General features: G+C 32.7%; 1 protein-coding gene and 1 long non-coding RNA gene across 2 annotated transcripts; one reads left to right on the forward strand and one right to left on the reverse strand.

Annotated features, from left to right (window-relative positions):
- The first annotated feature begins 474 nt into the window (after positions 1-474).
- On the forward strand, positions 475-1,020 carry LOC109169189 (dof zinc finger protein DOF4.5-like). Its single transcript, XM_019318051.1, has one exon. It carries the CDS (start codon positions 475-477, stop codon positions 1,018-1,020), a length of 546 nt encoding a protein of 181 aa, XP_019173596.1.
- A 2,295-nt stretch (positions 1,021-3,315) lies between these two features.
- On the reverse strand, positions 3,316-25,841 carry LOC109169204. The gene is made up of 3 exons (XR_002052197.1): positions 25,830-25,841; positions 25,400-25,405; positions 3,316-3,407 (listed from the first exon to the last, which is right to left on the reverse strand). It is a non-coding gene; the product is annotated as an uncharacterized LOC109169204 (long non-coding RNA).
- Positions 25,842-26,344: the final 503 nt, after the last annotated feature.

Raw genomic sequence — 26,344 nt, forward strand, 5'->3', positions numbered from 1 at the left:
TAGAATTGATTGTCAATCTTAAATTCCCTCTTTTTTAAAAACTAAAAATGACCGTTTTACCCCAAAATCCACAACCTAGCACCAAAGGCAAGTCTCATTTGTCCTAAACACTCGATGGGCATCATCAAGGCAATCAATGCACAAAACAAGGCCCAAACAAAATACAAGCTAATGGGGTGAACACAACACAAATTATGGGGGAGTTTGAAATACAAAGAAATGAAAATTAATTACTATATTAAATTTGAATTGAGGAAATTGAAATTATATTCGTAATATACATTAAAGAAAAATGTTAGTTGTTACGACGATAGATAACATTTAATTTTTATTACGCATATTTTCTCAATTTTGGGTATATTACAATGTGTTTACCATTTATTGCTGAGTTTTTTTTTCGGTATAAAATGTCTCTATTTATGTAAAGTTTTCAATTTATTATATTCCAATTGCAATTAAATTAGCTTGAGAGTGATGGAACAAGGCAACGGCGTTGGTGATTATCATCCGTCATTGCCGGTGGTTAGGAGGTTGAGAACGATGGAGTACCTTGGCTCTCCTCCTCCACCAAGACAGTGTCCTCGTTTTCATTCCAACGACACCAAATTCTGTTATTTTAAAAACTACAACATGATTCAACCAAGGTATTACTGTCGGACATGCAAGCGCCACTGGACTCATGGTGGCATTCAACGTGACATCACCATTGGCGGCAAGCCCCACAAGGGAAGGAAATTTATCAACATGTACGAGAATAGGAGGGTTCAACCAACGCCGCCTCAACTCCAACCATCTTGTCCACGAGCAAATGTAGCTCCAGTAACTTTCGGTCCTTTGGCGCTTCCTTCGACGGTGACACCTTATCGTGTCGAAAATGGGTCTCTCAATATGGTAAACCCACTGAGAACTATTGAGCCCCCATATAACTCAAGCCAAAATTCTTTCCAGCCTACAACTAGGGATTATTGTTCAAGGATATTATTGTTCAAGGACCCAGAATTTCTTTTTGAACAACAATGATGGAGCTAGTTCATCTAACTCTATTCGATTGAATGCCTTCGTGTACAGTCGCAACACCGGTGGATACACAAATGATGGTTGGGGTTCATTGATAGCGAACCCGAATGATTGGTTGGAGTTCTTCCATGGCTTTGACCCATGAACATGAAGAGTTATATGTTAGTGCTTGTAGAGCCATTTAATGCTTAATTTATTTTGAGTACTACAAAATAAATTAAATTAAATTTAAATTAAAGGTAGTTTTTTATTTAGGTACTTAGAGGGTTAATCGAGTAACCTTTCATGTCACCTCTTGTACCATATTGATTGTTAAATAAATTAAATGGCTTTGTTTTAATTTACTTCACCTTAATTTATGTTACATTATATTTTATGAAGCATATGTGCGAGTGCGAGTGTGAGTGTTTAGGTGCGTAGCATGTCAACCACATATGCTTGTTATCTTTTATCTTCTTCATCTTAAATGCATGTATATATTCTAATTTCTTAAACTAGTAAGTAATTTTATTTTGCAGTATTATATTATTTTTAAAGAAAAATAAAAGATAATTTGTAGTTCTATTCAACTTCATAATTGTAAATTTTAATCTACAGTTCCTCCGTTATGTTAAAGTTACTTTCTATTCTCTTTATAATCGAGTAGTTTTTTAAGTCAATTTTAATGTCAGCTTGGGTGCTACCTTAGTAGTCAACGAAGGAATAAATTAAATAGCTTTGATTTAATTAATTGTATCCAAGATTTGCTCACGGTAAACCCTCTCTTATGTAATAGCACACAAACTGCACGGGAGAGACAAATCACTCTAGGAAGACCCTGTAAGGTAGGCTTGATCAAGAGAGTGTTTGTAAGAATTGAACTCGTGACCTTCTTGTACAAGAATAATGCTCTACACACTTGACCACCCATTTTGGTAGTTCGCACCGGAAAGGTGATTCTCAATTGATCTTGCCCCTATATGTATATATAACGGCATACGAATATTTTTTACATGAAAAGAATTAAAATACATTAATTTTAACATTAAGTTAAAGCACAAATACTATGAACATAATTTGGGGATTACATATGATTTTATAAGTTAGTTGCAGATGATATACTATGGGTCCAAAATTACTCAAATATCATAAATTATGTGATTTTCAGAATAAAAAAAATATCTTTAATGAGAGTTTTAATGTTAACTTTTAAATGCATGTTTATGTAATAATTTCTCATGTACCATGAATATATGGTACATTTTTAATATACTAAATGTATATTATATGTGTACTAAATGTACATAATTTGATAGTATATATATATATATATATATATATATATATATATATATATATATATAATGTACTTTTAACACTAAAATAATGTATTCTCAAATAACGTATTTTACATATATAAAAATGTATTGTTAGTATATTAAAAATGTTCTTTTTATTTATGATCCACACGATTGTGTGGATCATGTTCATGCAATAATGATTGAGTAGTGGAGTGTTGGGCTAATAAATATTGTTTTGGGAATGGGTTGAATGTGAATTGGTTGGGGACGGAGAGAGAAATGGTATGCAAATTATCGTTTCTCTCTCTTTATTAAATGCACGGAATAATAAACCTACTTTTAAAATGGTGATAGAACGGTACATTACATATTTTTATCCAATTCCTAAAATCTACATCAAATTGTCGAATCATAAACGCGAATAGTATGTCTGGAATAATTGGATACTGAAATGTTGTGCATGGGTTGTGGATATAAAAGGAGGAAAACCCACTTTGGGGAGTCCGACTCTCTATTATTGAAAGTCAGTCTATCCAAGTCCGAAATACTTTTTTTTTTACATTTTTTTTTTATTCTCTATTTCTGGATAGCTCAATAATCTTTGCAGAAATACACTACTCATGTATGGGGTAGCAAATTAAACCATGCATCTATCGCACGAGAAGCGCACTAAAACTAAGGATAATTGTCGATCTTCAATTCACTCTTGGGTGTCGGGTTTCTTGGCGGCGACGGAACCAGTAGAGCCAAATGGTCTAGCACACAAATGAAATGCACAAAACAAGGCCCAAACAGAATACAAAGCTAATGGGCTGAACACTACACACATTAATGGAGAGTTTGAAATTACAAAAAAATGAACATTAATTACTAATTTACTATATTAAATTTGGATTCAGGAAATTGAAATTATATTCGTAATATACATCGAAGGAAATTGCAAGTTGTTATGAAGATGATAACAATTAGACTTTTCTTAATTTTATTTTTGCCCTAGTTTCTCTAAATCTTATTTTATTGATTCAGCTATGGAAAAATTTTTCAAAAGAAAATCAACTTTTGGGGATTCATCTAGTCAAAGTAGTCACGAAGTGTCAAGTACAAAACCTCCTATTGAAGTTAACATACCTTTGCTTCTTCGCCCCATCACTAGAAATTCCGGCTCTGTCCCTGAATGTGAGTGGCATGTGAATATAGATATTTTATAGTTTATACAACCACATATGCTTGTTATCTTTTATCTCCTTCATCTTAAATTATTGTCAATACATATCATTATAAATGTATTCTAATTTCTTAAACTAGTAAGTAATTTTATTTTTCATTAATATATTATCTTAAAAGAAAAATAAAAGATAATTTCTAGTCTGGGTATTAGCGGTAATCAACTTCATAATAGTAAACTTTAATCTATAGTTTTCCGTTATGTTAAAGTTAGTTTCTATTATCTTTATAGTTAAGTACTTTTAAGTCGCCAAGCACCTTGTGCTCAGATGGCTCATATAGGAGGTTGTGAGTTCGAGCCTCAGTGGATGCGTTATTAGCTCTTCGTGTTTCAGTATGTTGAGAAAGTAGTTATAAACTGATACTACATTGTAATAGAGTCAGTAACTTTTTTAATGGGTCTCGGCGCTGCACTATGCTTATCCCATCCCGGGATTGCCGGAAGTCAAGCACGCTTAACCACAGAGTTTTATGGTACCGGGTTGCTATATCCTACTTAAAACCAATTGGTGATAGGTAGGTGGACATTAACCATTTAACCACTCTCTCTATGGTAAGCCACAGCGCCACGTCTCGAATCGAGCAGGGGCTGAACTCGGCCGACGCCCAACACATGCTACCTTAGTAGTCAACGAAGGAATAAATTAAATAGTTTTGATTTAATTAATTGTACCTAAGATTTGCTTAGGGTAAACTCTATGTAATTGCACACTAACTGCACGGAAGAGACAAATCACTCTAAAAAGACCCTGTCGGGTGGGCTTGGCCATGAGAGTGAGAATTTATAAGTTAGTTGCAGATTATATACTATCGGTCCAAAATTACTCAAATATCATTAATTATGTGATTTTCATAATAGAAAAAATATCTTTAGTGAGAGTTTTAATGTTAACTCTTAAATGCATGTTTCTGTAATAATTTCTCATGAATATATGATATATTTTTAATATACTAAATATACATTATTTGATAGTATATATAAAATAATGTACTCTCAAATAATGTATTTTACGTATATAAATAACGTACCATTAGTATATTGAAAATGTACTTTTTATTTATGATCCACATGATTGTGTGGATCATGTTCCATGCAATAATGATTGAGTAGTGGGAGGTTGGGCTAATAAATATTGTTTTGGGAATGGGTTGAATGTGAATTGGTTTGGGAGGGAGAGAGAAACGATATGCAAATTACGGTATGGGGCTAGTGGCATGCAACCGAGGTTGTGGATGACTAGACTTTGCGGGTTAGACGCCAGACTAGCATTTGAAGGTCACTTGATTAAACTTGGTTGATGTGGAAGTAAGGACTGAATAAGAAAAGTCTTGGACCAAAAGAGGCACAGTCAAATGGTCTAGCATACAAATGAAACGAACTCAATGCAAAAAACAAGGCCCAAACAAAATACAAACCTAATGGGCTGAACACTACACACATTAAGAGGGAGTTTGAAATTACAAAGAAATGAAAAGTAATTACTATATTAAATTCGAATTGAGGAAATTGAAATTATATATTTGTAATATACATTAAAAAAAATGTTAGTTGTTACGAAGATAGATAACATTTAATTTTATTACGCATATTTTCTCAATTTTGCATAGATTACAATGTGTTTATCATTTATTGCAAAGTTTTTTTCGGTATAAAATGGCTCCAATTATGTAAAGTTTTGCAATTCATTATATTCCAATTGCAAATTAAATTAGCTTGAGAGTGATAGAACAAGGTAACGGAGTTGGTGATTATCATCCGCCACTGCCGCCGGTTAGGAGGTTGAGGACAATGGACTCCCTTGGCTCTCCTCTTCCACCAAGAGAATGTCCTCGTTGTCATTCCAACGACACCAAATTTTGTTATTTTAACAACTACAGCATGAATCAACCAAGGTATTACTGTCGGACATGCAAGCGCTACTGGACTCATGGTGGCATTCAACGTGACATCCCCATTGGCGGCAAGCCCCACAAGGGAAGGAAATCTACCAACAGGTACGAGAATAAGTGGGTTCAACCATCTCCGCCTCAACTCCAACCATCTTGTCCACGAGCAAATGTAGCTCCAGTAACTTTTGGTCCTTTGGCGCTTCCTCCGACGGTGACACCTTATCGCGTCGAAAATGGGTATCTCAATATGGTAAACCCACTGAGAATTATTGAGCCACCATATAACTCAAGCCAATACGCTTTCCAGCCTACAACTAGGGATTATGGTCAGAATTTCTTTTTGAACAATAATGATGGAGCTAGTTCATCTAACTCCATTCCATTGAATGCCTCCGTGGGCAGCCGCACCACCGATGGATACACAAATGTTGGTTGGGGTTCTTTGATAGTGAACCCGAATGATTGGTTGGACTTCTCCCGTAACTTTGACCCATCAACATGATGAGTTATATGCTATTGCTTCTAGAGCCATTTAATGCTTAATTTCTTTTGAGTACTACAAAAGAAATTAAATTTAAATTAAAGATAGTTTTTATATTTAGGTACTTAGAGGGTTAAACGATTAAACTTTCATGTCACCTCTTGTACCATATTGATTGTTAAATAAATTAAATGGCTTTGATTTAATTTACTTCACCTTAATTTATGTTATATTTCATGAAGTATATGTGCGAATGTGAGTGTTTAGGAGCGTAGCATGTACAAAGAATAAATTAAATAGCTTTGATTTAATTAGTTGTACTCAAGATTTGCTCAGAGAAAATCATCTCTTATGTAATAGCACACAAACTGCACGGAAAAGGCAAATCACTTTAGGAAAACCCTGTAGGGCGGACTCGACCAAGAGAGTATTGATAAGAATTAACTCGTGAGCTCGTTTTGCTATCATGTTATAAATGCATGTCTACATGATGCACAATCAAGTATTACAAGATTAATAATAGGTAGTTCGCAACGGAGAGGTAATTCTCAATTGATCCTGCTCCTATATGTATATATAACGGTATACGAGTATTTTTTTACATGAAAAAAATAAAAATAAAGTACATTAATTTTTGGTGCAAACACAAATAATCTGAACATAATTCGGGGATTACATTGATTTTATATGTTAGTTGCAGATTATATACTATCGGTCCAAAATTACTCAAATATCATTAATTATGTGATTTTCAGAATAGAAAAAGTATCTTTAATGAGAGTTTTAATGTTAACTCTTAAATGTATGTTTCTGTAATAACTTCTCGTGTACATGTGAATAAATTACTATAGTCAATGATAAACATCATTCAATATAATAGTAAATTATTACTTTTGTAAATAAACAGATTACATTATTACTGAAATATATTTACCTTGTATAGTTTCATCCCCTTAAAATAAATTTTTGTAAAGATAGAATAATATTTCATTGTGTTATCCATAATAATAGTCAAAGATCAGGGGAGAAATAAGACGCAAATTATGCTGTAGACCTCAGTCCACTTTATGTTAAAAGATAAATTGTGAACATTTGGACTCAAGTCCACTTGTCCACCGAATAATTTGTGGTTCGAACATCTTTCCAACAATAATTAATTTCCTCCTTTTGATCTCTTCGTGTTTCCTAACAATAGTTATGCCATGGACCTAGACCCAGGCCCAAAATGACGCAGTTTGCACGTGTAAAAATAACAGTGCTGTTAGTGGCACCGTTTCCGCAGCCAATGATTTTTTTTTTTTTTAATTATTGAAAACAACTCAGCGAGTGAATATTTAGTTCTATAATTGTGAATATAGAGTTATGAAATTGTGAACATAGAGTTCTATAATTGTAAATATAGAGTTCACAAATTGTAAATATAATTTTATATTTCTGTTTGTTAATTTACATTCTATTTTGAAACACTTAAAATGTATTCACTATCTTATTTTTCCAAAAAGGGTCTAAAGGTGATGAAGTCAATAGTCCAGTGATACAGACTCAACAGAATCCTAAGCTAAATGAGACTGAAAATTCAAACACTGTCAAAAGATGCATTCTGGACCAGTTCTCTTCATAACATATGCATTCTGGACCAGTTCTCTTCATCTAACAAACATAAAAAGTCCAAGAATGACACTTTGAAACAAGATAAAATTTGAAGTTTGTGTGTTTGGGGACAAAGTTTTAGAACTGTAATGTTGTTTTCCATGAATTTTGGATTTATTTAATTGGTAGCACTATTACAGTGCTATCAATTCTACTCATGCTTTCTATTTTGCTATTGGCTAAAGTGCAATTTAAAACTCATATTTCACATTAAAACTTGTATTACTCTAAATTTATATTGGTTACTTTTTAGTTCTTATACACGTGTTTATATTATTCTCTATGTTTTGATTTGTGTGTTGATATTAGTCCATCTTTGAATATTTATTTAAAATTGGTTTCAGGACTTACAATTAACTATTCCTATGTCAAGCACAAAAAACAGGCATGGAGCATCAAAAATATTGAATACACATTAGTAAAGTAGGTGCAAGAAATGAAGACACCTGGGTAGCAATATGTCATCCTTCACATTCCCAGGATGAGATAAGCAGCAATGTACTATCAAATTGTAGTGAACCATCAATCTGTAAATTATGGATTTGTTTAGAACTTAGAAAGTGTATTTTAACTTTATAACTTATAAAATATATATCAAAATACCCATCAATTGTTGAATATATACCTTGATTACAGAAAATAGTTAACTTATAAATTTGTTAAAACAATCTTTCCAAAACAAATCTCGATTAAAAAACAAATTTTGCCTTCTGAGCAAACAAATAAAAATCAAATAAAGCTAAGATGTAAGTCTTATTTGAGCAAACAAATTAAAATCAAATCAAGCTAGATGTAACTCTTATTTTAGCACACAAATACAAATCCAATAAAGCAAACTATAAGATTTTAAAACATATGCAATTGTGTTAAGCATCAATTAAAAACACTAAACATGGTAGAACATATCAATAGAACCAGGAATCAGATAAAGAGTAATGTAAAAAATAAATAAATAAATAATAATAACTTGGTATTTCTTATCATAGTACACAGCAAGTTATGAATAAATAACTTCAAAAAAAAAAAAAAAGTTAAGTTTAGAATTTGTTAAAACAAACTTTAATAAATGACTTTGTACTGATTGGTTGGAAAAATTGTAGTCAAATGTTGTATTAGATTGGACTTAGAATAATAGTAATAGATTGGACTTAGAATAATAGTAACAAATTTGAAAAAGGCATCAACTTTGGACTTAAATCATTCTGTATTTGTTAAAGAAAATTAAAATGGCATTCAAAATGTTATAGATTTTATGGTTTTGTTATAGCCACTATCAGTTCAAAATGCCATTCACTTTGGTTGGAAAAAACAGAATTCAGAGTTAAAGATGACTACATTGATGGTAAGAAGTAGTTAAAATAATAAGTTCAATTCATAAAACTTGCGAAATAATGCACACTGTGAACTTTAAATCAATAAAATTTATAAGTTAAGGGTATGTGACAGCTGTTAATCAGCAGTATATTAAGAAAATTTAAAAAACCATTAAGAAAGGAGGTTTGATTATTACATTACTCTTGAACAAAAAAAAAATGACTAATTTTACAAAATATACTACAGAATCATAAGACTTGCACATCTAAGTATAAACCTTTAACACGTAGAAACAGAAATCACAAAACTGGAAAAAAAAAAATGTGCATCAGAATTGTGATTCATCATTTGCCACATACCGGAAACAAACAAGTTAGTAATCTGATAATAATCTCAATTTAGACCAAATTGGGAACACGTGTATTTAATGAAGAAATTATGTAGCACACTTTGATAGCAATTTCAAGAAAAAATTAACACTCGTCCTATTAATTTTTTAGTGAAAAGCTATTTGACTAATTTTAGAAAATATACTACAGAATCATAAGACTTACCCAGCTAAATATAAACCTTTAACACGTAGAAACAGAAATAAAAAAACTCAAAAAATAAAAATAAAAAAATAAAAAAATTGGGCATCCGAATTCTGATTCATCATTTTCCACATACTGGGAACAAACAAGTTAGTAAACTGATAATAATATAAATTAAGACAAAATTGGGAACACATGCATTTAAAGAAGAAATTAAGTAGCACACATTGATAGCAATTTCATGATAAAATTTACGTCATCCCGTTAATTTTTTAGTGAAAAGCCTTTTGACAACTATAATTACTCAACATCAAATAAGTAAACTACAAAACATTCACTCAGACTTCATAAAGCTTCTCAAATCCATGCTTTCCAGCCAAAAATTACTAACAACATAAACGATAGAGTTAATCAACGATTTGGTCCCTCAATTATTAGCGAACTGTCAATGTAGTCCCTTAATTGCCTATTCATAGATTTGGTCCCCGAAAACAATTATTTTTAGTCGATTTAGTCCCTACGGCCGTCGATTTGGTCCCTGAAAACAATTATTTTTAGTTGATTTAGTCCCTCCGACCGTCGACGAAAGACGACCTGAGGGACTAAATCGACTAAAAATAATTGTTTCTGGGGACCAAATCGATGAACAAGCGATTAAGGGACTACATTAACAGTTCGCTAATAATTGATGGACCAAATCGTTTATTAACTCTAAACGATATGAGGAAAATTAAAACATCTAAAAGAGGAAGCAGCTAATTGAAAACAAAGGTACAATTATAAGTCTTACTTAACGATAGCTTTTTATATTACCAGTAGTTAGATTACTTGAACTACCTTTTGATGTTTACCCTCCATCTTCTGAGCCTGAAAAACAGTAAAATGCATAAATTAGTAGTTGTTAGAGTGCACCGTAGCAGTTTATATCTTAATCAAAAAATAAAAAAGGAACGAAATCACAAAAAAAATTGCGTAAACGGAAAAAAATTAAAAAATAGAGCAGATGTAGTTAGCTTTTAGGGTTTTTTGGAATTAGGCGTGCTGACCAACATCTCCAAATGAACATATATAGCCGAAGAATCGAACATCAGAAACCATCTAGGGTTTCTTACTGGAGATAGAAAGTAGCGACTTTAGGGTAGAAAGTAGGAGATTTATGTTCAGATATGAAATTACTGAACATGAAACTCCGATAAACAGATTTGTATGGAGTGATTAGAAACAAAAATAGCTAAGAGCGAAACTATGGTTTACAGACCGAATCGGAGGCGGACAAGGATAAGGACATAAATAAACATATTTTTAGCCTTATAAAACAAAGCATATGTCGGAAAGCATGGATTACACCATTGCGATGTCCGATCATGTTCAAACAAAGCGAGAGAGCGGCGAGGGAGGTGAAGGGTCGGCTTAGAGCTGCAAATGAAGGGTAGGGCAACCCTTTTGTTTCTAAGAAACGGGTTGGGTAGCATATTTGGGTTGGGCCCGGGTATTGGGCTTGAATTTGTTGGGTCAGGCTAGACCTGAATGGTATGTTATAATGTTAGCCTTATTTTTAGCACTTACAATTTTTTTTTGAAAATGCACTTACAAATTTAGGTTGTACAATAGTCTAATTAATTATGTTATTTGTACTTAATAAGATAGTTACTTATGTTACAAATCATAGGCACGAAGAGGAAGCAGCTAATTGACAACGAAGGTACAATTATAAGTCTTACTTAACGATAGCTTTTTATATTACTAGTAGTTAGATTACTTGAACTACCTTTTGACGTTTACCCTCCATCTTCTGAGCCTGAAAAACAGTAAAATGCAGAAATTAGTAGTTGTTAGAGTGCACCGTAGCAGTTTATATCTTAATCAAAAAATCAAAAAGGAACGAAATCACAAAAAAATTGCGTAAACGGAAAAAAATTAAAAAATAGAGCAGATGTAGTTAGCTTTTAGGGTTTTTTGGAATTAGGCGTGCTGACCAACATCTCCAAATGAACATATATAGCCGAAGAATCGAACATCAGAAACCATCAAGGGTTTCTTACAGGAGATAGAAAGTAGCGACTTTAGGGTAGAAAGTAGGAAATTTATGTTCAGATATGAAATTACTGAACATGAAACTCCGATAAACAGATTTGTATGGAGTGATTAGAAACAAAAATAGCTAAGAGCGAAACTATGGTTTACAGACCGAATCGGAGGCGGACAAGGATAAGGACATAAATAAACAGATTTTTAGCCTTATACAACAAAACACATATGTCGGAAAGCATGGATTACACCATTGCGATGTTCAATCATGTTCGAACAAAGCGAGAGAGCGGCGAGGGAGGTGAAGGGTCGGCTTAGGGCTGCAAATGAAGGGTAGGGCAACCCTTTTGTTTCTAAGAAACGGGTTGGGTAGCATATCTGGGTTGGGCCCGGGTATTGGGCTTGAATTTGTTGGGTCAGGCTAGGCCTGAATGGTATGTTATAATGTTTTGGTCTTATTTTTAGCACTTACAAATTTTTTTTGAAAATGCACTTAATTGGTCAAAAAAAATTATCAAGGACCAAATTGATGATTTCGCTATAGTCAATGACCATTTCGGTAATTAACTCTTTATTTATTTATTTATTTATTTATTCACTATATAAATTTTATAAATAATATAAGTATTAAATATATGTCATTATCTGTGCATCGCTGCACGGTAGATATACTAATTTTATTAATAGAGTTTTATTACATGTATTATACTCCTCCCTGATACGATGAATTCTGATAAGTTTTTTTTTGTTTTTTTTTTTCATGTGGATCCCAATACAACTATACAAGTGTCTACATAAAGTGAAAGTGCAATGGCTCTGTTTGGCAGAGCTTATAGCTTATTTTAAACTACTAATAAGCTATAAGCTCTGTTTGGTAATGTCCACAAAATAAGCTCCTAACTTAAAATAAGAGCTTATTTTGGAACGCTACCTTAGATAGCGTTTCAAAATAAGCTCCTAGCTTCATAACTTATTTTCCATCTTTATCCTTATTATTTTAAAGAAATAACATAATTTACCCTTTTCAATTAAAATCTTTTTCTCTTCTCTTTTGTCCGCAACTTTCACCGCAAATATTATTATTATTATTATTATTATTATTATTATTATTATTATTATTATTATTATTATTATTATTATTATTATTATTATTACTATTATTACTATTATTACTATTATTAGTATTATTATTATTATTATTACTATTATTATTATTGTTATTATTGTTATTATTGTTATTATTGTTATTATTGTTATTCCTATTATTGTTATTCTTATTATTATTGTTATTATTGTTATTATTGTTATTGTTATTATTGTTATTATTGTTATTATTATTATTATTATTATTGTTATTATTATTATTATTATTATTATTATTATTATTATTATTATTATTATTATTATTATTATTATTATTATTATTATTATTAGATTTGCAACAATATTGCTACTTCATTATGAGATGCTAGATCATGATTATGCTAATAGTTTTATTTCAAAATGTTAATTTTTTTAAAGAGTTAATTCCAGCAATGGTCCTCCGACTATGTTGATTTTCCATAATTGATCATCGACTTTTAATTTGGACAATTTAGACACTTGACTTTCAAAATCTTTTCAATGTTAGTCCTTCCGTCAGTTGAAGGTTAAGTGGGTGTTAGTTTGAGGGATAAAGTAGTCATTTCAGCCCTTCACCGTCTGCCTCCCTTTCTTTGTATTAATTCTCTACCGGAAAATGGGCACTGGAAAACCAGGCAAAAATGGCGGCACCAAATCTGTCCACAAATTCCGCTACGCTCATCAGCTTCTCGTACCCATAGAATTGGAAGTTCACGTAGTCAATCACGCCGCCGTATTTCCTCCACAGCGCTCGGTAATTTCCGGCCACTTCGCCGCCGTCCTCAAAGGGCGCGATCGACGCGAAGTAAATCACGCCGCTCTCATTCAGCTGTGTGACGAGTTTTCCGATGCATTCCGCGAACTCCTCGGGCGTCAATTTGAAGTGCTCGTAGTCGATGTCGATCCCGTCCGAGTTGTACTCCCCGATCACGGCGGTCAGGGACGAGACGACGTTTTCCAGCCACGACGTGGTGGAGGCGGGGAGGAATAGGGCAGCTGGATTTAGCAACTTCTGATTTGGTGCTTCAAGACGGCGTTTCCCGGCATCGATTTTGTGCTTCGTGAAAGAAATGAGATGTTTCAATGAACTGTTATAGACGGACTATGTATTGTGGGTTAATTTGTTGTTATTATATATCCTTTGATTTCCACTGCGGGACATTTTGCTATTTTTGTTATTCTGGGTGTGTGGGGTGCTTTATGAAAATTGTAGATTCATTTTGGTGCATGCTTCCTGAAGTAAAATATTGACTCTGCATTTTTCACTCCATGATTTTCAACTTTTCTGGAGTATGTGTGTGCAGTGGTTTATTTGGAGTTGCTGATGCTTATGTTCAATGTGGTATGATCGGTGACCTTTCACTCATGTTGCCTGAGTTTGTTCAGGTACGATGATTTGTTTGATTCCACCAATTACAATTACGTTTTTTTTTTTTCTGATTTTTGTTTCTGAAATGTTACTTTGGTGCAATCTTTTCAGTCGTTCCTCGCAGGTTTGGCTGCATCGGGGGATTTAAGATCTGCATTAAGGTTGTTTACCAAGGCGATATTTGACAACTCGAAGCATGGCCTTCGAAAGGGAGAAAGACAATGAATTATATTCTAAGCAAGTGTAATTACTATTTCACCCCTCAAACTAACATCCACTTAACCTTCAACTGACGGAAGGACCAACATTGGAAATATTTCGAAAGTCAAGTGTCTAAATTGTCCAAATTAAAAGTCGGGGACCAATTATGGAAAATCAACATAGTCGGAGAACCATTGTTGGAATTAACTCGTTGCAAATATTACAAACATGCATTGGAACTATAAAATAAACATAATGAGAATTGGAAATCTAATAATATTTAAAGCTAATTCAAATTTTCCATTAAATGTAGCCACCAAATTCCATGTCTCTTAGACTTCGTGCATGTAATTATTGTTCTATTATTTTCTCAATTCTTGTTCCACATCATTTATTTTGGAAACATTACCAAACAGAGCTTATAGCTTATTAGTAGCTTAAAATAACATCTGCCAAACAGAGCATAAAAGTGTTCAAAATAAGGAAACATTATTCTTCTGAAGTTCCAGTGTATCATAAGTATCAATACGATCATATATACAAAAGAGTTTTTTTTTTTTTTTTTTTTGCTAGACAAGGTACTATTAACAATATTCAATACAATTAGATATATGAGTGTACTTAATATTCTATGTACCAATGCTAATTTGACATAGAAAATCCTAAATAATTAATCTATAAATATATTTATATAACGCCAAACAAATGTATCCTTCCAATCTTTTGTTCTTTGTCCTTCAAGAGAGAAAGAGAGAGTGAGAGCGAGGGAGAGGGGGAGGGAAGCGGGATAATTAGTTTAGACTAGTCTGAGGATGATAGGAGTTTAGACTAGGCTCAAGTAATGACGCCAATAGGGATGAAACTTTTGTGATTGAGTGAAACTTAATCATACATCAATCGCTAAAAGCTATTATTTGTGATGTATGATTATGTTTCACTCAATTACAAAAGTTTTTGAGAGGAAATATTTGTGCCAAAAAAGAAAAGAAAAAAGTAGTTTGATAATGTCGTCATTGGAAGTTGGTATGGCGGTTATGTGTCATTGTTCATGCCTATCTAATTTGTCATAATTGAAGAGACGATGAAGACGGAAGACACAAGGGAATTGAAAAATAGTCACAATCTCAACAAAAATGAAAAATAAGATAACATTTGTCCTAATTTAGTTTTTCAAATTTTGTATTTTAACTCTTTAAAAAAAAATTAAAACTGAATGAGTTTTAGTGATCAAAACAAGGAAACACTATTTTCTTGTGGTCGAGCGGCATGACTATGATTCTCTTAAGAGATGCGAACAAAAGAAAGCCTCTATGCTATACAATTTAATAAGCTTTAGATAGGCTTTTGTATAAATAGTGGTGCAAACCCACTTTCCAAACCAATGTGGGACAAAGACTACTTTAAACCTTTTCCTTTTCATTTTTCCAACTCAAATGGGTCTACTTTGATAATCAATATGTCATTCACCCATTATACTTTTTTAGCGTACAATATATCAATATCTTTGTCTCACTACGAAGAACCCGAATCCACTTTGATCCGACCCAAATCGAAAGTGGACCTAACTAATAATTTTACCACAAAATAGCAACTTAAAATGTCATTTATAATATTTTTTCCAACAGTAACAGAGTTAATAGTACTAAAAAAAAAAAAGATATATGGTTGTACTCGATATTATCAGTACTAATGCTAATTTGGAATTAAAATCCTAAATAAGTAATATATTTAATATATAAATATGTTTATATTAAGTCAAACAAATGTATCATTACTCAATGTTTTCTTGTATTTTTTCCTTATAGAGAGAGATAGAAAGTAGAAGGTGGTGAGGGTGAGGGTGAGGGTGAGGGTGGGGGGGGGGGAGGGGGGAGGGAATAATTAATCTATAAATATGTTTATATTCAACCAAACAAATGTATCCTTTCAATCTTTCATTATTTGTCCCCATATATATATATATATATATATATATATATATATATATATATATATATATATATATATATATATATATATATATATATATATATATATATATATATATATACTATAATAATAAGAGCCCAAGAGAGTTAGGCCTATAATGGGTAGAAAAAATGGCGGTTAAATTTTTTAATCAAATGAATGGCTCAGATTGATCATATTTTAATTTTTCCTAAGATTTCCTAATTTATCCTTAATGAATATGATTTTCCGTTAACTTTTCCGTTAATTTCTGTTAGTTTACCTTTAACTTACTCATTGATTTCAATAAGAAAGGTCTTAGGTTCGAACCTCATCCCAATCAAAGTTGACATAATTAGTACTCTATTTTACTCTTATTAAATTATAAATACTCCGTAATAATTTAGTAGCTACAACAAAAAATAATACATATGCATTCTTTAATTTATAATTATGTGTCTACAATGTCTTTATTCAAAAAAAATTATTCATTATCTATAAATTAAATAACAGAAATAATTTTTCAAAAAAAAATAACAGAAATAATTTCATTAGTTATATTGTATTTATTTTTCTCCAATATAAAAATTCTTTACATTCAAATTCATCAATTGATTATATTCGCTACATTGTCCCTAAAATATAATTAATAAAGCCAATGATATTAACTTCAAAATGATGTCAAATTTCTCATTTTGCTTTTATGGGGAATTCACCAACGGAAAAACTTGAGATTTTTAGTATGTAAAATTTTTTTCATATACAACAGTCAATAATCGTTTTTAGAAGTTACAAAAGTTCTTAGAATTTTCATAACTGAATCTTAAGTTTCTCATTCATTACTCTGGTTTTTAAGAAGACATAGGAGGTGATGGGTATATATATAATATAATTTTCATATATTGTCAGGATATACGATTCTTGATTAAGTTACCGCAGAGCTTACGAAAGAATTTTACATACTAAAAATTTCAAGTTACTCCCTTGGTGAATTTGTCATAAAAATAACTTGAGAATTTTGATATCTTCTTGTATTTCAAAAGTTATGGTTTGATTACCATTATGTTTAGTAAGGAAAATCAAAAACTTTTAGGATGGTGTGTTTTACATGCTTGAAGATAATGATCAAGTATTCTCTTGTTTGTACTGAGTCACAGTTCCTTATACGAGACTCAGGTTACTAACAAGTTATACGAAGATTATTGAATTGCTTTTGGAATTGAAGAACCTTGAAATAGAATGCTAGGAAGTTGAAAATAATGTTGCAAAAGCGGTTTCAATACAAGAAAGTGAATAAAATGTGAATTTCCTACTTACCCCTAAAATTTTAAATATTTTTAAATTTTTCCGTCAGTTTTAACGGTCAGGGGCCAAATGCGCTACTTCGCTCATAACTGAAGGACTAAAAATGGATATGGTCATAACTCAGGGACTGAGTCGTCACTAGCATTATAACTCAGGGACCAAACTCGCAATTTTTCCTAATAATAATAATACTAATAATAATTGTTTTTAAAAAAATAAAAAAATAAAAAATATATAATTAAGTCAATCATATTAACTACTTGGGGGATTTATTGACAAAAGTGTATTCAAATCACACAACAAATTGAAGTGGGAAACTAACTCGCAATGTCCTTGTTTGGCAATCAGCAGTTTGCTCTTCAATATTAGTATATATTTAATATTTTATGCCCTAATTTTTATTTGCTCCCCTTATGTCCCGTATTTGGTTTCAACCATACCTATACAATTATTTTATTGACAATTATAATCAATCTTGATTATATTATCTTGCATTTGTAAACTTAGAATTACCTATTTAAATACGCAAATTCAACATTCAATTATCTATGCATGAACAGTACAATTCCAATATAATCTTGCATTGATATACTTTAAAGTACTTATTTAAAAAAAAAATTGGGCATTATCCCAATCACGCAATGCGCGTAAAAAACTAGTATATATATATATATATATATATATATATATATATATATATATATATATATATAGAGAGAGAGAGAGAGGGAGAGAGAGGGGTGGGTGGGTACATGGGAGGGGAGAGAGCGCCATCTCTCCCCTCTCAATGTATCCTTTGCTATAAAGAGGGGTTTGGAGAGTTTTTTTTCCCCTCCTAGTGAAATAGGGGAATGTTGCCTTTTTGTCCGGAAGTAGTTGTGTTGCAATTGTAATGGTTGGAATTGATGATGGTTGAGTGTTAGGTGGGAAATCTAAGGAGTAATGGCATTTTTTGAAGGTTGGAAATGGTTTTGTTGCCGATGGATCTATAAGTTTCTTTATGTAGTTAAGGTGTTTCAAAAGTGATTTTAGGGAGTCGTGGAAGAGTTTTAAACTAACCATGGCTGACACATGAGGGTTTTGGTGAGGGCGGAACCTATTTCTTATCGTTTTTTTTTTTCTCCTAGTGGAGAAATAGAATGTTGCCTTTTTGGTCTGAAATTTGTTTTGTGGAAATGATAATAATGATAGGTGGGAGTTTGTGATGGATGAGTATTAGGTGGGAGACGTGAGGAGTAATGGTGTTTTTAAGGTTGGACAAGCCCTTGGTGATGGATCTACCAGTTTTTGTATGTTGTTAAAGGGTTTCAAAAGTGAATTTTGGGAGTTGTGGAGGAGTTTTTGTTTTATAGCAAAAGTGGATGACACATGAAGAAACAACGGTGATGACTATAAACTTTAGAGACTAAGTTAGTTTTCTCCTCACTCTCTAAAGACCTTTTTTTTCTTTTTTGGAATTTCTTTCTTATCTTTGTGCCATTGGTTACCAAGAGGGTTTTGGGGAGGGCATCAACCATTTCTTATCTTTTTTTCTCCTAGTGGAGAAGAGGAATGTTGCTTTTGTGGTCCGAAAGTAGTTTTGTGGCAATGGTAATGGTTGGAGTTGGTGATGGATAAGTATTAGATGAGAGATCTAAGGAGTAATGGTGTTTTGAAGGTTGGATAACAATTTGTTGGCGATGAATTACAAGTTCTTGTATGTGGTTAGAAGGACTGAAAAGTAAATTTAGGGGGTTGTGGTGGAGTTTTACACCAATAGTGGTTGACATATGAAATAATGGTGATGACTACAAATTTTAGAAGTCCATTGAAGTTACCGAGGCAGCCAAGCAAAGGTGTTGCAGACTCTAAGGGAGAAGCTAGTGTTTGTGAAGAAGTTGGCCTAGTTTTCTGTTCTAGTAGAATTTTATTTTGTATTTTGGTGTTTTTGTTGGATTTAAAAGTTGTTGGGCCTTTTCTATCCATTTAATTGTGTTGTGCTTTTAATTCTATTTCAAACTTTATTAGTAATGCATCATTTTATAGTTGCCAAATCTATCATCTGCAATGTATGCTTTCATGGCTAACAAATATAAAGGCTTGCCGTGACAGATATATCTCGATTATAAAATGGCATGATCAGGCTCTAAATGCAATTGAATACATAAGCTAACATGTAGGCCAACAATGAATCATTTCATAGTAAACCATTCTTCTTCCATTTGTATTCATTTCTTAGTTTCTCCCATTTTGATATTGTCTACCTTAATTTCATGTTCTTTATGCTTTATCAGAAGCTCAAACTAATAGTTTGTGTGGTGGTCATCAACATTTTTATATACCAAAAATGTGTTTATTTATTTATTTATTTGGAAACAAGGGAAGGGGGAACCCCAGGATCTAGAACGAAAACTCCAGATCATCCAACACCAAAGAGCCTCTTAACTCCAATTTGTTTCTCTATGGCATAAAAATGTGTTTATTAAACACATAAGAAAGTCGAAATCTATTTGAGACAAAAGTGTTTGAGGGGAAATATTTGTGCAAAAAGAAAAAAGTAGTTTCCAAACATTATTGGAAGTTGGTATAAAAGTATTATATGTCATTGTTTATGGCTACCAAATTTTCTTTTAATCGGAGAGACGATGAAGACAGAAGACGCATTAGAAAGTTGAAATCTATTTAAAACAAAAGTGTTCGAGAAGAAATATTTGTGCAAAAAGAGTAGTTTCCTAGTGTCATTGAAAGTTGGTATGACAGTATGTGTCATTGTTCATGCCTACCAAATTTGTCTTAATCGAAGAGACAATGAAGACAGAAAATGCAAGGGAGTTGAAAAGCAGTCACCATCTCAACAAAATTCAAAATAAGATAAAATATGTTCAAATCTAGTTTTTCAAATTCGAAAAGTGTTTCTAAATTTTTAATTAATTAGGAAATGACATAAAAATTTATGAAAATCTTTTATGAGTTTTGGTGATTAAAAGTGTTCAAAATAAAGAAACACTATTCTTATGAAGTTTTAGTGTAGGGAAATTCTATTTACACCACCCTATTTGCTATTTGCACCACCTATTTAATAGGTATAATAGCTTTATAGGAGGTGCAAAAGAAAAGTGTTATTTGCACCACCTCATTAAATGTAGTCAAGCATTAATCTTTATTATTTATTTTTATTTTTATTTAATAATTAATCTATTAATTTTTTTTTAAAAAAAAAAAAAAAAGAAACAAAGAAACTTGGCCTTCTTCGGCGAGCTTTTTAATGCTTCCCAGACCAAATTCTTGGGCGCTTTCTCCAGCGACAAATCCCTGGCCATCAACGCCGCATCTCGGATCGACTTGAACATCAAAACGTTGGCCGCCCAGAAGGATTCATGGTTATACGCCAATCCGTGTTTCTCGCAAAGCTGTTCAACGAACGACAGCACTTTTCTTAATTGGCACCTCGGCATTGTCGGGAACATGTGGTGTTCAATCTGGAACTGCAATTCACCGTGGAACCAATCCATCCACGGAGAGCAATCGATGTCGAGTGCCCTGTCGATATGCTTCTCCACCCAATCTTTTCCGGTCAACGGCTCGGCAAAGAAGCTGGAGGCGAGATGATTCAAACTGAACTGGATTTGCTGAACCCCGTCATCATTAAACTAAGAACAACAAACATTATTCTCATTTCTCTCCGAATGGTTGGGTAAACTGGAGAGAAGAAACGGGTACAAAATCCAGAAAATTATTAACACTAGGATTTCCTGTGCGTGATTCACGAATTTTTTTTCTTGAATAAAACCGTTTTCCAGGATTGAATAAACATGTTGATTCTCACGATTAAGAGCATGATGGGGTAGAATGTCCAGTGTTGATAGCTTACGAGGAATCTCATGAGGGAGTTAAAAGGATATGGGTTTCTCGTAGAAATGGGAGGTTAGAGATGACCGGGAAAAAAAAATTAATGCTTTAATTAATTAAATTTTGAATTAAAAAATTATTACTTACACCTAATAAATGAAGTTTGACTAGGTGGTGCAAATAGTAATTTGACCACCTATTTAGCTATTTACACCACCTATGTAATTATTAAAAAAAATTTACCTTTTCACAATTCCAATGTACTTTATACCCTTTTTTTGGCCAAAGGGTGGTGCAAATAGCAACACCCTTCATTAATTTAAATTTTCTTACGAGTTTTTTTTTTTTTTTTTTTTTAAATCTAATATATCCATGCTATTCTTGTAGGAATGAGGAATAAGACTACAAACAAGTCAAGAAAACTCTATTTGAATATAGTAATTAAAATTCAAAAGGAAGAAACATGCATCAATATTTAGGATTATAGTTGACATAGAAAACTAATCAAGAATATATTTATGCAAATTTTTTCGATAAATAGTGTGTAATGGTGAGGGAGACAAATTTCTTATATTGATAAGATACTTTTAAGTTTTAACATCGTGTCAAAAAAAGATAAAATACGTAATTAAATAAATTTGATAGATTCTTAGTCACCTGGGGAAAAAAGAACCATACCCCTTAAGTGCGATTTACTCTTTTTGGTAGTGTTAATTCCATTAGAGGTCCATTGTCTTTAGTGGCAATTTCAAATTTAGTCTCAAAATATTGTTTTTGTCATTTTACATCACAGACTATTTTTTTGGACACTTTTAGTCCTTATGAATTTTTATATTTTTAGTAAGGGCATTTTTATCTCATCATATTTTTCTTTTGTTATTTTTTTCGATTTCAACCGATTTAATTGGTTTAGAACTTTACTAAAAATTGATTGAAAAATATAATTACTAAAATTCAGAGATTACCTAAAGTTCTAAACCAATTAAATCAACTGAAACTAGATATGATCCACGGCTTGTATGAACCATGGTCATACAATATTGATTGGGATATATAATGGTCGGTCATTGCCAACTGGACGCCCATGCATCACAATATCCACAATACTTCAATTCCCCTAACATAATAAAATACTAATTAAATGTATGAGTTTACTCTATTATGAGTACCAATGGTAATTTGGCATAGAAAATCCTAAATAATTTATTTATAAAGATATTTATATTAAGTGAAACAAATGTATCCTTCAAATCTTTCGTTGTTTGTCCTTCTAGAAAGAAATAGTTGACAAATGAAATATTGTTTTTTGGTCTGAAAGTAATTTTGTGGGGATGGTAATGGTGGGAGTTGGTGATGGAGAAGTATTAGGTAGAAGATCTAAAGAGTAATGGTATTTTGAAAGTTTACAAGACTTTATCAACGATGGATAATAATAATCTTGGCTGCAAATTACTCCCTTAAGTGGGAAGTTGTGCGATCGAGTCTCAGTGAAGGCGATATTGGCTCTTTGTGCTTCACTTGGTCGAGAAAGTAGTTATGAACAGATACCGCATTGTAATAGAGTCAGCAGTATTCAAAAATGATAATCTTAGCTTCTATTTGTGTGTCCTCTACTACCACTCCTACCAGGAGGATTTTGGGGAAGGTGACAACTCTTTCTTATCTTTTTTTTTTCTCCCTCCTAGTGGAGATCTGGAGTGTTGTATTTTTTGCCCGGAAGTAGTTTTGTGGCAATGGTAATGGTGGGAGTTGGTGACAGACGAGTGTTAGGTGAGAGATCTAAGTAGTAATGGTGTTTTAACGGATGGATAAAGCTTTGCTTCCAATAGATCTACGAGATTTTTGTTTGTGGTTAAAGGGTTTCAAAAGTCATTATTTTAGGAAGTTTTGAATGAATTTTATTCTAACCGTAGCCAACTCATGAGGGCTTTGGAGAGAGCATCAATTCTTTCTTATCTTTTTTTTTTTCTCTTAGGGTGTGTTTGGAAACCCGGAAAATGACTTCTGGAAGTCATTTTCCGGGTTTTTGGTGTTTGGCTACATTGGAAAATGACTGGTCAAAGGAAAATGAGGTAAAAGTCAATGGAAAAGGAAGCAATTTTATGGAAAATGACTTCCCCTTTTTTTTGGGGAAGTCATTTTCCTTCCATCCACAACGCGACTTCTTCTTCTTCTCTAGTCTTCAACAGCTCTGCCTCCTCCTTCAACATTAGCAATACAACTCACCAACACTCCCTCCTCCAACAATCCATAATCACAAAAGCTTCAACAACACTACAAAAGCTACTGAGGTATATTTCATATCTTTCTAGTTTGAATTTTTTTTTCTTTCTATGAACTGTATAGATCTGGGTTTTTTTTGTTTTCTTCACTGGTTTCCCCGGCCGGAAACCAATGGTTTCCGGCGGGGAAACCAGTGAGCTGGTTTCCGCATCGGAAACCAGTTCTCTGGTTTCCGATGCGGAAACCAGAGGCACTGGTTTCCCCGCCGGAAACCACTGGTTTCCGGCCAGGGAAACCAGTGAAGAAAACAAAAAAAAAAAACTAGTGGCGATTTTACCAGTAGCTCTACCAAAATAATTTCAAGAGGGTGAGTGTCGATTTATTTCTAAAGTTCTGGGTACTGAGTTTAATATTTTGATGGCTCTGGTTTTATAATATTTTGATGACCTGTTATGCAATGTTAGCTTTTGAAATCATATTATATATTCTATAGAATTCAGCCTACAATTTAAAACCCAGTGCCTCTGGATATATGCTATAGAAATCATATTATATATTATATATGCAATGTTAGATTTGATTATACATGATCTTGAAGAACTTGTATATTGGTTGCTGCTTATAATACACTTTGGTTGCTGCTTATTTGGTTTATTGATTTTGATCACTAATTATTGTGTGGTTATCTATGTGTTAGTTTTAATTGTGGTTATTTGTTATCATTTTTTTTTTTGTGTATAGATGGATAGAAATCATATGCGTGCAACTGTTATGGGTGCAGCAAGTGCTATACTAGCAATGGGAGTTCTTCTATTACAACAACTTAGGAATAGAAATCAAATAGAACATGACATTGTCAATAGAGATGCTGAGCGAGAGAGTTACATAAATAGTATCTTGTGTGAGGGTGATAACAAATGCATTAGCGTTATTAGAATGCAACCTATTTCCTTTTATAAATTGTGTGACCTTCTTGCTACTAAGAACTTATTACGCACAACTAGAGCCGTAAGTATTAAGGAACAAGTTTTAATATTTTTACATATAATAGGTCACAATGTACGCTTTCGAGTAATTGGGTCAAGGTATTATAGGTCAATTGAGACAATTCACCGTTACTTTAGAAGTGTTTTGAGAGCCATTTTATCTTTGTATACGAACCTCATAGTATTACCGGACGGTGAAGTAACTCCTCATGAAATCATTAGCAATCCGCGATTTTATCCCTATTTCAAAGATTGTTTAGGAGCAATAGATGGAACCCATATTCGTGCATCCGTGCCAATTAATATGCAAGGAAGTTTTCGCGGACGTAAGGGTGGACACAAAATGTATTTGCTGCCGTCACTTTTGATTTGCGATTTTGTTATGTGCTAGCTGGGTGGGAAGGTAGTGCACATGATTCTCGAGTCTTGAACGATGCACTCACACGTCCAAATAAATTTAAAATTCCAGAAGGTATAAAATAAAATTATGTAATCACTTTTTACATTGTATTGTTTGTTATTGCATATAAGTAATCAAATTATGTAAACTTGTAGGGAAATATTATCTTGGTGATGCTGGATATGGCATACGGAATGGAATACTTACTCCATACCGTGGTGTTAGATACCATTTGAAAGAGTTTAGTGCTCATCATCCTGAGAATAAGAAAGAACTTTTCAATCTTCGTCATTCGTCCTTACATACATCTATTGAGAGAGTGTTTGGAATTTTGAAGAAACGGTTCCGTGTGTTAGATGCTGAACCTTTTTGGGATTACCAGACACAAGTGGATATAGTTTTAGCTTGTTGTATAATTCATAACCATATTATGGGAGTTGATCCTAATGATGAGCTTAATCAAGCAACAGTTGATGTTGATGACAATAACTTGTTGCCCTTATCTCATACGCAAACAGAAGAAAGACAAGAAGTTAGACAATGGAATGCAAAGAGAGATGAGATCGCAGAACAAATGTGGAATGAATTTCTTATTTGGAACTAGTGTCTAGTTTCATATATTTGAGTATGCTTTGTTATTGGATATTATTAGTTACGTTGTTGAACATTTCTTATGGTTGTGTACTTGATTATGCTTTGTTATTGGATATTATTATATGGACATGAGTATATATGCTTTGTTAATGGATATTATGTTTCATTGGTTGACGTTGGTTGTTATTGTTTTTATGTTATTATAGAAACATGAATAAGGGAAAGAGAATTGCCACTTCTAGACAATTTCGGTGGACAAAGCCAATGGAGGGCGTATTTTTAAAGATATTAGCTGAAGAGGCTAGGAATCCCAATAATCCAACTAACAATTTTAGAACATCTTCATTCAATCGTGTTGCATCTACCATATCTGAACAATTTAATGTTGCATGTGAAGTCAAACATGTTGAGAATCACTTGAAAACAGTGAAGAACACATGGATGATGATATGCAAGCTGAAGGGGATGAGTGGTCTTGGATGGGATGATAACTTGAAAATGATTACATGTGATGAAGCCCCGTATATTGAGCTTATCATGGTAATATTTTATTATCATAATTTCACTATTGCATAAATCTAATGTCTTTTTATTAGAAAATATCTCATGTTTATTATTTATTTATAGGCAACTCCCAAGTATGAAACATTTTTGAACAGGAAGATTGACTACTACGATGAGATGTCCATTGTCGCTGGCAGAGATTGTGCCATAGGACGTTTTGCAAAATCTTTTGCAGATGTTACTTTAGATGGCCCTCATGATGAGATGTTGCCGGATAACAATGATGAAACCCTGCCTGAAGGAAATGATGAAGAAAGTAGGGGAAGAACATCTGCATCAACTGCGTCGTCTCAAAGATCCGGTCGTAAGCGAAAGTCACTTGACTTGAAGGTCGATGAAATTGCTGAACAACTTGGTAGCATTGCCACAGCAATTAAATCTTTGAATA

The sequence above is a fragment of the Ipomoea nil genome, unplaced genomic scaffold (genome assembly GCF_001879475.1).
Source record: "Ipomoea nil cultivar Tokyo-kokei standard unplaced genomic scaffold, Asagao_1.1 scaffold3256, whole genome shotgun sequence".
Lineage (NCBI taxonomy): Eukaryota > Viridiplantae > Streptophyta > Magnoliopsida > Solanales > Convolvulaceae > Ipomoea > Ipomoea nil.

What these genes read in the sequence shown, in the direction of transcription:
- LOC109169189 (XM_019318051.1), top strand. Translation starts at nt 475, where the DNA reads ATGGAACAAGGCAACGGCGTTGGTGATTATCATCCGTCATTGCCGGTG.